The sequence below is a fragment of the Tursiops truncatus genome, chromosome 15 (assembly GCF_011762595.2).
Source record: "Tursiops truncatus isolate mTurTru1 chromosome 15, mTurTru1.mat.Y, whole genome shotgun sequence".
NCBI lineage: Eukaryota > Metazoa > Chordata > Mammalia > Artiodactyla > Delphinidae > Tursiops > Tursiops truncatus.
In genome coordinates, this window is record NC_047048.1 from 60,611,867 (window position 1) to 60,627,983 (window position 16,117).

General features: G+C 54.2%; 1 protein-coding gene across 1 annotated transcript; it reads right to left on the reverse strand.

Moving 5' to 3' along the window:
- Positions 1 to 13,931: 13,931 nt before the first annotated feature.
- Positions 13,932 to 14,777, reverse strand: LOC117308294 (uncharacterized protein C20orf203). The gene is given in 4 exon segments (XM_033840998.2): positions 13,932 to 14,524; positions 14,527 to 14,658; positions 14,660 to 14,701; positions 14,703 to 14,777. Coding segments are annotated over 4 exon segments (357 nt in total). The 3' UTR covers positions 13,932 to 14,416.
- Between the last annotated feature and the right edge of the window lie 1,340 nt (positions 14,778 to 16,117).

A 16,117-nucleotide genomic window follows, 5' to 3' on the forward strand; every position in this document is an offset into this window, starting at 1 on the left:
TCTTAGAGCTTCTTCATGGCAGGTCCTGCGAGCCGGCTCGTGCTTTTTCATGCCTGGATTTCCATGGCAGACAGAGCTCTTTCTATGTAACGAGTCTACAATTCTGGCCCCATGGTTTCGTGCCTTCCCCCTGTGCTTACTTCTGTTCTGCACCACAGCCCTGGGAGGCATACAGTTCCCTTTGTTACAGATGAAGAAACGAGGGTGACCACCCATCCCTGCTTGCCTGGGGACTGTCCCAGTTTTAGATCTGAGAGTCCCGCATCCCGGGAAAACCCTCATTCCCTTCCCAGCCCAGCCGGGGTGGTTGGTTGCCCTAAGGGAAAGTGAGGCCGGGAAGGGTAGGGACATTCTCCATGACCTTGTGGGTGGTCAGCGTACACCTGACACTGCAACTAGAGTCCACTTAGCAATGACGACACCATGGGAGGACCATGATAGCAGCGCCTGCTTAGTAAGTGATTCTCCGCACCAGCACCTCACCCGGTCCTCACAGTAGCCCCGAGGGGTAGACTGCAGGGCACCATGCACAGAATCTGTGGCCGACAAGCCTGGGTTTGATCCCAGCTGCAGGGCTTCCTGCACGTGTGACCGTGGTGGTCAGCTCCCTCTCGGCCTCCAGTCCTGGGCCCAGAACAGGCACTCAACAGTGGTTGTTAAGTGAAAAAAAAAAAAAAGCCAATGAATGAATGAAGTACTAACATTTATTATTCTCATTTTATAGTCGGAAAAACTGAGGCACGGAGAAGTTAAGTCACTGGCTTGAAGTCACACAGCTCATAAGCAAAAGGGTCAGGATTTGAACCCAGGTGGGCTCCAGAGCCCATGAAACTTTGCCCTCTTCTGGAATTTTCTTGCCCTCATGACCCATTGGTGCCCCCTGCTTCTGACTACTCAGAATGGTCCCCCCAGCTAGCCCCTCTCTCCCTACACTGCACTGCCCGGCTCCCTGGTCCCAGCCTCCTTTCGCAGGAGTCTTGCCTCCAGCTCCCCACTCTGGGCTCGGGGGCCCTGCTCTGCACCTCCCTCTGTCCCCCTGAACTGGATGCTCGTCCGAGCCCAGTGAGCTTCAGCCTTCCCCTGCAGACTTTGTTTCATTTGTTCATTCCTGTATCTGACTCTTCATTCCTTTGCTCAACAAACATTTAGTGAAACTGAAATGAGCCAGCTCAACCCCTGGTGCTGGAAATTCAAAGATGAAACCAGCCTGGGCCTTGTCCTCAGGGGACAAAGAAAACCAGACAAAGAAACGGCACTCGTAACCCAGTGAGATAGCAGCTCTGACGGAGGTAGCCCAGGCACAGCTGCAGAGCGGGTGGGCATGGGAGCTCCCCGCCCAGGCTCTGGAAGAGCTTCCTGGAGAAGGTTATGCCGGCGTCTGGAAGGATGAAGAGTTAGCAAGACAGGGAAGCGGGGAGAGAGAGTTGGGGGTTGGGGGGCTGTAACAGCTCGGACAAAGTGGCGGGGAGGTAGGAGAGAGCATAAGGCATTCATAAAGTGCAAGGTGTTCCTTCCAGCTGGGCCCCAGGCTGTCCTCTGGTGGGGACAAGTGGCGCTGGGAAACCCACCCCCTCTCCTGGTTACCCAGCCAGCTCTGCTCCCAGCGGGGCTTCCAAGAATCTCATGTCTAAGAATTAATCAGGAAAAAACAAAATAATCAGCGATGTGGACACGGAATTATGTACGTATGGAGGCTGTTTATCACGGTGTTCTTTCTTACAGTGAACAAGCGGAAACAGCCTCAGTACCCAGCCCTGAGAAATCGCCTCCTAGCCAGAGTCCACCACTGGCTGGAGTCCTCCGAAGGGCTTAGAAGTCAGGTTTTCAGAGATTATTTAATGGCACTGGAAAATGAGTCTGATGTAATTTAAAGCAAAAAACAGCAAGCTGGGGCTTCCCTGGTGGCTCAGTGGTTAAGAATCCGCCTGCCAATGCAGGGGACACAGGTTCGATTCCCGGTCCGGGAAGATCCCACACATGCCACAGAGCAAATAAGCCTGTGCGCCACAACTACTGAGCCTGCGCTCTAGAGCCCGCGAGCCACAACTACTGAGCCCGCGTGCCACAGCAACTGAAGCCCACACGCCTAGAGCCCATGCTCCGCAACAGGAGAAGTCACCGCAGTGAGAAGCCCGCACACCGCAACAAAGAGTAGCCCCCGCTCACCGCAACTAGAGAAAGCCCTCGCGCAACAACGAAGACCCAACGCAGCCAAAAATAAATGAATAAAATAAATTTATAAAAAAACAAAACAACCACAAAAAAACCAGCAAGCTGCAAACTATTTTATTACTCTAAGTTAGGATGTATATACATATACATATATACACACACACACACACACACACACACACACACACACACACACATATACACACACACATACATGTGCGAAGATATTAGGAAGAAACGTATCAAATGCTTCACAGTGGTTATCTCTGGTGATGGGCTAACCTAGGGGTTGTATTTCCTTTTCAAAAATAATTTCCTGTGCTCTCTGATTTTGCAACAGAGGGCCAGACTCACTTTTATTTTCGGAGACTAATTCTAGGAGACAAGCTCTCTGAGGCCACGACTTCCCTTTCCAGCCTCCTCTGAACCGTACCTCCCGGCCCACCAAGAACCCTTCACTGAGCCGCACAGACCACTGTTCCCCAACATCCCTGTACATCAGCCTCCGTGCTTCTGCCTCTGCTGTTCCTCTGCCTGCCTTCCCTTTCCGTCTCCCTCTGGTGAAACATCCCCAGCCTCCCAAGCCTGCCTCCCAGGCTCCTTCCTCCGAGGAGCTGGCAAACACGGAGCGCCCACGCCATTGAAGGCTGGGTTTACGCACCCAGATCCCTCAGTGGACCCTGAGCTGCTGGAGGTAAGGACCTGCTTTATCTCCACCCCCACAGATGCTTCATTTGGGGGCCAGATTTATTTGTATTTATTCCCCCAACACTTTATTTTGAAAGTGTCTAAACCTACAAGAAACAATAAGATGAACAGCCATATGCCCTTCACTTAGATTCTTCACTATTTGCTTCTTCCCTCCCTTGCCTGGTCTTGCTGATCCAGTGCAGACATCTCAGCTGGGGATGGGAAGTTGCTCAGTGGCCATTGGAATGAAGGAAAGAAGGAACGCGGACACAGCATTGCTCCCCTCTCTATCCTCTGCCCCAGCGCAGAACCTTGCACAGCAAAGCATCGCTCTTTCTAAAAGGCTGAAGTCGAGTTGCCCACCTGTTTGGAGGCCGGCTGCCCGCAGTCAGTGCAGCCCCTTCGCGGACACCCGAGGCCTCACCGTCCCTTCCGGCCTCATCATCACTGACGCCCGGGAGGCAGCCTTGTCGCCACGCCAGCCTGCACCCCGCACTCTGCGGTATTTGGCACTTGGAGCCTCTGCCCTCCTCGCTTACCTGGCATGGACACATGGCCTCTCCTTCCACATCTTCAGAGAAGCAGAAGCCTTTGCTGGCCTTTCCTCAGCCTCTCGGGACGAGGGCAGCCTCTGTGAGGGCGATTGCTTGTGCTGTTTGCCCAGGACTTTCCGGTTTAGCCCTGAAAGTCCTGTGTCCTGAGGATCCCTTAGTCCCTGGCAGACCACGATGGCTCTTACAGGGCGGGTCGGACCCCACTGCTAGGAGACAACGTCTGTAAGCTGCTCGGGGTGAGCCCACGTCCCCACGCCCACCACCAAACAGGGCCAAGGCAACGTTTGCTGATGCTGGCTGACTGCCTGGAAGAACGAACGAACAAACGAATGAATGAATACGAATGAGTGGACGGATGAACAAACGATAATGTCACCTCCTTTGAATCTTTGCTCAAATGTCACCTTCTCTGTGGGGCCTTCCCTGGTTGCGCTGTCTCACATGACAACCCCCCGCGCCCCCCTCCCCCTACCTGTTGTATGAGTTTCCTCAGAGTCTATATCACCAAGTGACATTCTCCATATGGCACTGTTCATTTTCTCTGGGGTCTGTCTCTCCCACTAGAGCGTCAGCTCTACCAGGACAGGAGTTTCGTCTGTCTTGTTGGCTGCCGTATCCCCAGAGCCTAGAATAGTAGGTGTTCAGCAGGTATTAGTTGAATGAATGAATGAATGAATGAGTGAGTGAATTGGCGTTTTCCTGCAAAAGGTGGAGCCTCGTGGCCTTCTTACACATTTGCTCTTCTGTGCAACTTGTTCGACAGACGTCAGCACGCCCTGCGTCAGCAGGTGGGGACGGGGTGTACAAAGCAGGACGCCCAGGCTGATGGCCTCATGGACGAGGGGCAGAACCAAAGAACCATCACGCCTGGCTGTATGTGAGGCCAGAGACCCGGCATTTGGGGATGGGGTCTCTGGGGCAGGACCCCCTGCACTTTGCGACAGCCCTAAAAGGCCAGGATCACGGTAACCGTGGCCAACATACGTTAAACACTTGCTATGGCCCAAGCATGGTTCTGGGCTCTTCATGTGTTTTTTCTCAGTTAATTCTCAAGTCTCTGAGGGGCTGTTGTCGTCCCCACTTTGCAGATAAGGAGACTGAGGCTGGGGAAGCCGAGTAACTTCCTCAGGGGACCACAGTGAGTAAGTGGGGAGTCAGAATCACACTCCAGAGCCCACCGCTGACCCCAGTGCCCTCGAGAAGGAATAAGGCTCAGAGAGGTGGAGTCCCACTTGGTGGCCGGCCTGGGGTGGTGCAGAGGGTGACCAAAGGGAGGGGGACAGGAGTCAGGGGAGGAGTAGAGAGACCCCACACCAGGTGGGTTGGGATCCACGTTCCAGAGGTGCAGAGCAGCTCCCCAGGACTGGGGGACAAGAGGGACCAGGCCTGGCTGGGGAGGTGGGGGCAGACTTCTCGGTGGAGGTGTCCCCGCTTCCTCTCCTCTCCTGGGAAATGAATACAGAAGCAGTGGGCAACTGTCTCCCGCCCTTCGTGTGGGCCCGAGAGCAGTGTGAAAAGGCTGGGCCGGGCAGCAGCCCCTCTCCCAGCCGCTCCTCCTGGGCTCCCAGCCTCCATCCACCTGACCCACCTGGTGGTACCAAAGCTCGTTCCATGTCAGGAGGTGGCCGGGTGACTCAAGGTTCTCTGACATATCTGATTCTTCCACCCACCTAATACAGACAGGGAAAACAAGTTCACACAGTGAGGAAGCCGCCCAAGTCACCAGCAGAGGGGGGACTCCAACCTCAACTGTCTGGCTCCAAAGCCTGTGCCCCAAACCCCTACCCAGACCTGGGGCCCCGGCCCACCCTGGATCCCGCCCTGCCACCCACCCTGCCAGCCTGCACATCCCAGCAGACACTGCATTCGAGGCCCCACCGCGTCCCCACGGCCCAGCGGAGGCCTCAGCGCACAGTAGGCCCACGCCAGCACATCCTCGTGATTTACATCTTGCAGCAGTGACTTCCCCATTTGCACGCTACCCTCCAGGTCCGGGGAGTAATAACACTCCCTCATTCAAACAACTCAGCCTTTTCAAAGACATCTCTTCATCAGAGGGCAGAGAAGCAGCAAGAACACAGGCTTTCAACCAGCCAGCCTGGAAATGACCCCCAGATCCACCCTCAGCCGTTTGGAAAGGTTAAGTGGCTGCCCCTCCCCAAGCCTTGATTTCCCCCTCCGTCATACGGGGTGGACAACAGTCATGGCGAGGGTTAAAGGAGACACCATGAGCCAGGGCCAAGCACACGGTAGGTGCTCCGAAGGGTGATTTTCTCCATTGAGGGTCACGACAACCTCCAGGGCTCTCCCAGGGTCTGACCCTGACCTGCCCCCGCTACTTTTAAAGTATGGATTTCTTTTTGTTTTCTTGTTTTTGGCTGAGCCAGATCTTCGTTGTGGCATGTGACATCTTTGTTGTGGCACTTGCGGCATGCAGACTTCTTAGTTGCAGCATGCGGACTCCTTAGTTGCAGCATGCAGACTTCTTGGTTGCGGCATGTGGGATCTAGTTCCCTGACCAGGGATTGAACCCAGGCCCCCTGCATTGGGAGCGTGGAGTCTTACCCACTGGACCACCAGGGGAGTCCCAAAGTATGGATGTTTTGAATCATGATATGTGTGAAAAGTTACAGAACACACAGAAATGAGCTGCCCCCTGGTTGGAGCGCTCCAGGCTGGCACAAATGTAATCATGACAGGGCTTCTGCTTCCAGAGTGTCTTCCTCGGGCCGGGGGCTATACCAGGTGCCAGAGGCGTGCAGTCTCCTTCCTTCCTCCTCACAGCTTCCTCCACAGAGGGTCCTTAGTTACCCCACCTTACAGATGGAGAGACCAAGGGTCCAAGCGGTGAGGTTGCTTCCCCAAGGCCCACAGCCAGTGAGTGGCGGAAGTAGGATTTGTTTTCGTGTAGAGGTATATTTATTGACATGGAAAGATGTTTACAATATATTATTAAATGAAAAAGCAGCACATAGGACAACAGAGTATAATTTGGGAGAGTATCATTAAAACGTAACAGTGGTTGTCTCTAGGTGATAGGATTATGGACTTAACAATATTTTTCTTTTTTCTTCTGCTTATTTGTATTTCCTAATTTTTTATAGCAGCTTTATGGAGCTATAATTCACATAGCATACAATTCACCCATTTAGTGTCCAATTCAATGGCTTTTAGTGTATTCAGAGTCACGCAACCATCAGCACTGTTTTCTAGTATTACCACAGTCCCTTCCCAGAAAACCCCTACCCATTAGCTGTCACTCCCCACTTCCCCAAACCTCCTCTGTAGATTTGCCTCTTCTGGACAACTCATATAAAAGGATTCATCCACGCGGTCTTCGCGACTGGCTTCTTTCACTCAGTATGATGTCTTCAAGTTTCACCCATGTTGTAGGATCATTCATTTTTATGGCTAAATAATAGTCCACATTATATTTATTAATTCATCAGTCAAAAGGCATTTCAATTATTTCTACCTTTTGGCTATTATGAATAATGCTTGCTATTAATATTTGTGTAATTTTAAAAAATTAATTAATTTATTTTTGGCTGCGTTGGGGCTTCGTTGCTGTGCGCGGGCTTTCTCTAGTTGCGGTGAGCGGGGGCTACTCTTTGTTGCGATGCGTGGGCTTCTCATTGCGGTGGCTTCTCTAGTTGTGGAGCACGGGCTCTAGGTGCACAGGCTTCAGTAGTTGTGGCGCATGGGCTTAGTTGCTCCGCGGCATGTGGGACCTTCCCGGACCAGGGCTTGAACTCGTGTCCCCTGCATTGGCAGACAGATTCTTAACCACTGCGCCACCAGGGAAGCCCCTTTGTGTGATTTTTTGTGTGGACATGTGTTTTTAATTCTCTTGGGTAGATACCTCAGAGTGCAATTGCTGGGTCATAGGGTAACTCCATGTTAACCTTTTGAGGAACTGCCAGACTGTTCTTCAATATAACATCATTTTACATCCCCACCAGCAGCAGATAAGGACACGGTTTCTTTACATGCTCACCAGCACGTATTATTATCTGTCTTTCTGATTCTAGCCATCCCAGTGGGTGTAAGGTGGTGCCCCATGTGGTTTGAATTTGCATGTCTCTGATGGCTAATGACGTTGAGGGTCTTTCATGTGCTTGTTGGCTGTTTAAATGTCTTCCTTGGAGAAATATCTATTCAGATCCTTTGCCCATTTAAAAAATTGGGTTACTTGTGTCATTATTTTAAGTTTTTGGAAGGAGGATTTGAACCCGGGTCCTGCTTGACCAATAGATCCTGCACTTGCAGGCGTGTACCCCTGCCTCCAAGGAGCTCTGGACGCACCCTGGAAGCCTGCCCATCCTCAGGGCAGGTGAGGGCCAGCACAGCCCTCGAGCCTGGCGGGGGCCCAGCACATGACAGGTGCCCAGGTAAACAGATGGACAGACAGACAAACAACTCTATCTCCAGGAACTGGTGAGCTAAAGGGGGAGAAAAAAGCACCCAGAACAAAAAGTCTGCACCCCAGAAGGAGGAAGCTACTGAGGCCCTGCTCCAAGAGGCGGAGATAAAGCCCTGAGCGCTGAGCGGCCACCATGGCAACTGCTTCTCGTGTCCTCGGTGGTGGTGACCTATCTGCCAGTTTTTATGCTACTGACTGTTGGCCCACGTGAGGCTGGGAAGAGGAGGCCCAGGGAGATTATCAGGGAATCCGAGATCATATCTGTCCAGAAGGGGGCTGTAGTGGGTGTGCAGGGGCGGCAGCTAGACAGGAGAGTGGGGCCTGATGGGGTGTGGCCCCATACCTGTGCCACTGCCCTGGCCACAGGGACCCGCTGCCTTGTCACCAAGGGCACCCTTATCTTGAACACCCAGCTCTGGAGTCCAGCTCCCTGGGTTTAAGGGCCAGTCTCACCATCTCCTTGCTGTGTGACTGGACAAGTTACTTCCCCTCTCTGAGCCTTGGTTCCCTTCTGAGGCTCTCCTGCGGAATGAAGCTAATCAGGTTGAGAATGAAGTGACAGTATAACATGGCCTTAACGTGACCTCTGGTGGGGCCAGGCTACTAGACAGCATGGCTCACCCATGGGGCATCCCTGCCCGCCCTGGACTCAGAGCCAGAGGACTGTCACCCTGGGAAACAGAAGCCACAGAGTCTCCCGAGAACACTTGAGACCAGCCACTTGCAGGAAGCTTCACCCTCAGACAGGAGCTTAAGTGCATGGCTGCAGAACAGGGCAGCTTTTGGGGGCTTCGTGGTAAAGGTGGACCGTGCAGTGGTTACGAGAGCAGCGCCTCACTCAGGCAGCCTGGGTTCAAATCCCAGCACCACCACTTGCCAGCTGTGAACCTGGACCAGGACTTGTCTCTCTGTGCCTTGGTTTACCTTTGGAAAATGAAGATGACAACAGTCCTTACTTTATAGGTTGGTTGTGAAGATTAAATGTATTAATATAAGGAAAATAGGGATAAAGTCTTAGCTTTAAAATAAAGGCTAGAGCATCTTCCGAATCCTTTTCTTTGGACCCCGTGCTCCCCAAGATTCTTCCAGAGTCCCCAAGATTCCTCCAGCTCTTATATGTGGAGGAGGGAGAGGTTTTTTGACTACGTTGGCATTTCCCAAAGTGGGACCCATAGCCCTCTAAGCTCACTAGATGGCCCAGGACACCATCGTCAGAGGTCTGCCTGCTGCGTAGACAGAGCTGCTGCCTCCAGAATTTCACAAATGCGCATGAAAGGCTCTGAGAAACCCTGCAGAGAAGAAACCGCATTGGATGGTTAAGTTGGTGTTTCCCAGATTTATTTCACCATGAACACCCTTTTCTTTCTTTACTGTTTTTTTAATTTTTAAAAATTAATTAATTTATTTATTTTGGGCCGTGTTGGGTCTCCGTTGCTGTGCGCGGGCTTCCTCTAGTTGCGGCGAGCGGGGGCCACTCTTCATTGCCGTGCGCGGGCTTCTCATTGCGGTGGCTTCTCTTTTTGCAGAGCACAGGCTCTAGGCTCGCAAGCTCTAGGGCGCAGGCTCAGTAGTTGTAGTGCATGGGCTTAGCTGCTCCACGGCATGTGGGATCTTCCCGGACCAGGGCTCAAACCCATGTCCCTGCATTGGCAGGTGGATTTTTAACCACTGTGCCACCAGGGAAGTCCCGAACACCCTTTTCTGCTCAATATCAATTTAACATCCTCCTGGAAAAACATTGATGGTCCAGGCCATTTCTAGCTTGTAATTTCTGCCTCACAGAAGAAACAGAAGGTTTTCTAAAGATTATCATCCCCGCATTGGAGAAGCCCCTTTCAGTTTTTCTAGCACTTTGACACTTGCCCACAGGAAAGGGCTGCACCCCTGTGGCACGCCCTCAGCCCTGCTCCCCGGGGCAGAGAGGACCGGGTAGAGAAAGCCCCCTCACGGACGCCCCCAGGACTGGCTCAGCTCCCTTCCACACCCTGCAGTCACCTCCAGCTCCAGACCAGACTGAAGGCCCAGAACATTGTCAGGACAGGAGGCGGTGTCTTCTGGGAGACTTCTAGAAAAGTAGTTGCCAAAAAGAAGCTGTTGTGGGTTGAGCCAGCCCAGCCTCAGGCAGGGGACGTGTGCTGCCGGATCAGCAGTCTCCTGGCGCTTGCAGAGGAGGCCCTGTGGCCACCGGGCCCCATCAGTAGGGACAGCACCACTTTCAAATGCAGTAGTCTCCCCCATGTCTCTGTTAATGTTTCAGCAATTCTAACATTTGGAGACCAAAGTGCATCTCCCAGCCGGCTGCGTGAACACAGGACAAGCGCCAAAATTCGTCTCCAGGCCTGTAGGGTTTGGAAAATGAGCTTAATCAGCTAGTCAGTGGAGCAGAGTAACATTTATTGAGCACCTACTACGTATCGTGCTTTGTGTAAGAAGCTCTACCATTATGATGAGATCTCGATTCTGATAACAACCCCATTTTACACATGGGGAAACCGAGGCTCATGGTGGTAAGTTAACATGACCAGGGACAAAGCAGAGCTGGGATTCAAACCCAAGCCGGGCTTCACATCCCCAGTCCCGGCGCCCCCGCTCCCCAATCCCCACCCCGCCGTGGTGTTCTGGGCGGCCTGGCTGAGGTCACTGACAAATGCTTTGACACCGCGTTTCATACCTCAATCCCCAGGCCCCTCTCATTATTAACCCAGGCTCCCCAGGCCTGGGGTAAGAGGAAGGGAATCGGAGGGGAGACTAATGCAGTCTGGCCCTTAATGGTGTGGTCCACGTCGTCCATGAAGAAACTGGCTTTGGGTTTTTTGGTCCATGTCCTGGAGAATTGGGCTGTCTTGACCCCAATCCTCTGATCATCTCTGGGGCACGGCAGGGGAGAGGTAGAAAAATCAGTTTTCTGAGCCTGCTAAGCTGAAGGCCAGCCCACCAGCCTGGGGCAACCCTGCTGAGGTGAGGACCACACCCCTGGGAACCCAGCCTGAGCCGGCACCTGGGCTGGGCCCCTTTTCTCTTGGTCATTCCTGTGGCTCCTGGCTGCAGCCTCCTTCCCTGCATCCTGCCCCGCCCACCTTGCAGGGTCCTGGCACACAGCCTGGGTTGGGGTGTTGGGCCCACTGCACAAACCTCTGGAAACCCCTTTTCCCTCCCCTGACTCCCCAGAATTCCTCAGTCAGCAGTGCAGCTGTGGGGTGGGTAGAGGGTGGATGCAGGGGAGGGGGCACCACCCATCCCGCTCCCGGGGGGCGGGGGGGGGGGCTCTCATCTGCTTTGTCTGCACAGTTGCAGGGAAAGGACACCCCACCTTAAGCTCCCGGCCCCCTGAAACACCTATCTGGCCACATCCTTCCTCTTGCCCTTCACAGGAAGCGCCCATCGCACGTGGGGAGAGCAACCTCCCAGGCGCCACAGAGGCCTCTCCCTCCACCTCCCTCAGCCCTGAGCCATCTGATTGGCAGGCTTCCTTTTCTCCATCCTGAGCGGGGAGCCAGATCACAGAGAAGACAGTGACTTTCCCAAGGCAAGGCAGCCAAGCAGTGGTGGGCATCACTCCTGGATGCGGCTGACTCTGGAGTTGGGGTCCTTTCTCCCAGTACAGTGCAGGTTCAGGATCAAGACTGCCAGACTCGGGCTTCCCTGGTGGCGTGGTGGTTGAGAGTCTGCCTGCCGATGCAGGGGACACGGGTTCGTGCCCCGGTCCGGGAAGATCCCGCATGCCGCAGAGCGGCTGGGCCCGTGAGCCATGACCGCTGAGCCTGCGCGTCCGGAGCCTGTGCTCCGCAACGGGAGAGGCCACAACAGTGAGAGGCCGTGTACCGCAAAAAAAAAAAAAAAAAAAAAAAGACTGCCAGACTCGAGTCCTGGTTCCTCCACCTCCTTGCTGGGTCACCTGGGGTTGGTTACTCAACCTCTCTGTGCCTCAGTTTCTTCATCTATACAATGTTGTTAGAGAGTCCCTGAGTTCAAACCCTGTGTTAGCTGTGTGGCACTGGGCAAGTGATTTAACTTCTCTGTGCCTCAGTTTACTCCAATTTTAAGTGGAGATATTGATATATATACAGCAAGGGTTGGTATGAGGATTAAAAGTGACAACTGTACGTCTAGGGCTTTCTGGCAGGTGGTGCCAGGCAGGCCCACGGGGACTGCTGGTTGTTTGTGGTCAAGGTGCTGCTGTGGAAAGATGCACAAGAAACAGGTCTCCGAGGGCATCTCTGAGGGAAGGAAACTGGGGGGGGGAACCTTAACTTGTCTCTATATGTTGTTTTGTACCTTCAGAATTCTGTATTACAAACGTGTAGAATTACTATTTCCAAAGTTGATTACAAAACTATTGTACAAAGATGCTCTCTAGTGCTTACACACAGCCTTGTGCTGGCCAGAGACCCCATCTCTCGGGTGCCCCCTTCCTGCTTGGCCTACCCCTCCATAGCCACACCCAGGCCTTGTGCAGGCCCTGCTTTTTAGCCCACCCCATGTCTCCCAGCAAGTCCCCAGCACAGCCTCAAGGGCCATGAGCACTGGCCTTCCAAGCACAGGCCTGTCACTTTTACCGAGAGGGACGTGGGCTGAGTCTCTGTTCCTCCACCGTCTCACCTGTAAGTGAAAATGCTGGTATCTCCCCCACAGGGTGACTGTAGGGACGAAGTGAGGTGCTAATTCGTGGAAAGGGCCAGATACAGTCCCAGCCCAGGGTCTCCCTCCTCCCTCCTGTCCTTTGAAAAGGGTAAAATGATGTTGAAGAAAAGCCGCCAACTTCTCGGAGCTCAGCTCTACCCGCGAAGCCCCCTCCAGCCCTGCAGGTGGACCGCAGACCTCCCAAGCCAATTCCTGCCTCCAGGCCTTTGCACCTACTGTTCCCTCCTCCTGGCCCATCTTCCCCTGATCTTCCCACCACTCAGTTTCTCCCAATGCTACCTCCTCTGAGAGGATCACCCTCTCTAAAATGGCCCCCCCTCCCTTATCTCTCCGCGCCCCCCGCCCCCGTTGATCTTCTTCCTGGTACTTACCATTACCCCAAATTGTATTTTTTGTTTCTTTTTTTTGGCTGCATCTCCCACGCAGCTTGCAGGATCTTAGTTCCCCAACCAGGAATTGAACCAAGGCCCCCTGCAGTGAAAGCATGGAGTCCTACCCACTGGACTGCCAGGGAATTCCCCTTTTTGTTCTTTTTCTTTTTTTTCCAAATTGTATATTTTGAATAAACTATTTTTAGGGAATAATTTTAAATTCACAGAAAAGTTGCAAAGATAGTACAAAGGGTTCCTGTATATCCTTCACTCAGTCTTCCTAACCTCAGTCCATTACCTAACAGTGGTACATCTGTCAAGACTAAGAAATTAACACTGATATATTACCATTAACTAAACTGCAGGCTTAATTCATGTGAAATTGTACTTTTCCTTTATTTATTACTTGTTTTCAGCTGCTTCCCCCACTGGAAGGAAAACTGAAAGCAGGGAGGTCACCTCACTCACCACCAACTCCCTCATACCTGGCAATAAATATTGATGGATAAAAAGAAGGGAAATAATGGCAAAAACGGCCAATGATGACTGAGGACTCCCTCTGTCCTGCGTGCACTAAACATGGTAAATCATTTAATCCTCACGACAACCCATGAGGTAGCGGCTACTTGTGGGGAAACTGAGGCCAGTGCAGCTTGGTGACCACACAGATGGAGAGCACCAGGGCAGACAGGCTCTGGCCCTTCCCTCAGGAACCGGAATAAATGCCCATCCTTCCGAGTCCTTAGTCCACGTCGGAGCTGGGGGTCGGCACCCTTGTGCGGCCGGCCAGGATGCTGAGGCCCCAGTGTGGCTGATTTGCCTGAAGCCACAGACGGACCAGAGAGCAGGGCTGGGCTGGAACCTGAGCCTCCTGCCTCCAGCTGGCTGCCCCGAGGCGGCAGCTGCCCCGGCTCTGCAGGAAGGGTGTGGGGTGTCGCTCCCAGGGCTCCCAGCCCCGCCCTGCTTCAAGGAAACAGAGTGCCCGGTTCAGCCACAGCCTGTGGGCTCACTCGTGGGCCCCCGGCCCCCAGGGCCCTTGCAGACGCAGAGCGCAGCTGAGACTCCCCCACCACTGCCCTTTGCCCGTGGCCTGGGCCTCCGGGATCTGCGCCTGGGGGAGGTGGGGTTGGAGGATGGACCCTCTCCATCCCGGAAGATGTAGCCTTCTCGGGGGAGCCTGCTGGGCTCTGGGACAGGGAGGAACAGGAAGAAATGGCCGTCCCTTTCCGGATGTGGGGTGGGAGCAACACCTCCCAAAGGGAAAAGCCGGCCCCAGCAGGCGCACAGGACTGAGGCGGCCACCCCCGTCCAGCCTGGGTTCCGCCCAGCGCCAGCCTGGCGCAGGCTCGAGGCCCTAATAACGTTTGCTGGATGCCTTCAATACAAGCCTCGGTGCCCAGAATCTCCTTGAGGTTTCAGCCAGGCGTGCCCGCCCCATCCCCCATTCTGGGGAGCAGAATAAGTATGGGGGGGGTGACAGGGGACACCATGAGGTGGTGGCAGCCTCTGTGAGAGAGGCAGGCTGCTCAACCCAGAGCTGGGGGGTAGGGGCGCCTTGTGTGCGGCTAATTAAACAGTGACTGTGATGAATCAGGGAGAGGCTGCTGCTTGCTAATTAAATGTGCCGGCAAGGATGGAAGGCAGAAGCAGCCCTGGAACCATGTCGCAGGGCCGGGCCAGCAAGGACAGCGCTTGGCAAACCCCACGCCCCCACGCTGGCTCTGGGCATCCCTTCCGGCCTCTGGCCCTCCCAGCAGGACCCCCGTGGCCCCCTCCCCACTTCCCTATCTCTCCTACCCACCTTGCCAGAGCCAGCAGCCTCGGACTTCCCCCTCCCCACCAACCCAAATCCCTTTCCTGATAAGGGGCTGGGCCTTGGGGAGAGGGAGCCTGTTGGTGCCCGGCGTCTGGCTGGTGGGTGGGCATCATTCTGAGCCTTTGAGTACTCCCCATCACCCCCCGCCAAGACCCCAAAGTTGGGCAAACGAGTCCAACCACAAGAGGCTGGCTGTTGGGAACGAGGCCCCAGGATAATTTTTAGAATCATAGATTCTGAGACTCATGGGCTTAGGCGTCACCCAGTTTCTGCCAGGGTCCTGCTTTGCCCCCAGATGCCCTGGTGTGTGAGAGAGACTGAGGGAGGCTCTCCTTTCTGGCCTCAGTGCTCCAGTCCCGAAACAGGAAGGTCAGAACAAATGATCTCTGACCCCTGAGGATTCCTATAGAGTGGACAGAAAGACCCCAGGGCTGCCCATCCCTGCCCCGTGTCGGCTTCAGCGAACAGGCTCAGTAGCTAAGAACACGGGCTCCAGAGGCCAGACACCAGGGTCCAAGTCCCAGACCCAGCACTGGCCAAGTGTGTGACCTCAGGCAACGTAGCTAATTGCTGCCTGCCTCAGTTTCCCTGTCTGCAAAGCTGGGGATGGTCACGCTGCCTACTTGAAGGGTCACAGAGGGGATCAAGAGAGAGAATCTGGGTGAGATACTTAGCACAGTGTCTGGCCCATGGAACAGGCCCAGGAAATGTCTGCCATTGTTATTTGAAAACTGGGGCACTCGGGAGGGTGTGGCCTGGCGCCTGCGTCTCATCCATGTGACCTCCGCGTGCAGCCCTGTGCCCTGAGGACAACCGCCCGTGACATGCGGAGAGCACGCCACCCTTCACTCCAGGGCTCTCACACTCTCTCTGACCCTGGCAATCTTCTGAGGGAAGGAGAGCAGCAAAGAAGAAAACAGAGTGGAAGCTCAGAGAGGCTCAGCAAGTGGCCCAAAGCCACACAGCTAAGTGAGGGGCAGAGGCAGCCCCAGTCCTTGAGTGGGAGGACAGGATGGGATAGGGACTCCCGTGGTGACATCTGCTGAGCTCCTACTGGATGTCCAGTCCTGAACCAGCTGCCACAGAGGGAAGTGAGGAGCATGGGAGAGTCACCCTGCCTTCAAGGGGGCCCAGTCTGGAAGGGGAGAGAAAAAACATACACAAGTAATGGAATGCAAGGCAAGTTGCAGGCATCCGGGCGGGCGGGGGCTGCGGCATCCCTCCGGGGAACAGGCTGGGAGATGCTGCTTTGTCTTGGGGCTTGATTTGCAAAGCAAAGGTTCTGCTTCTGTTTGGAGGGTGAAATCAGCATTAGGGGAGTCTCAGAGGGCCTGATAGAGCCCCTCTGGTGCTCCCAGGAGAATCCTTCAGAAAGGAGGTGAGATGCTCTGCTCTGGGAAGTGCAGGGTGGTCCCTGAGGTCTGTGGTGCCTATTTCTGTGGTTCTGGGG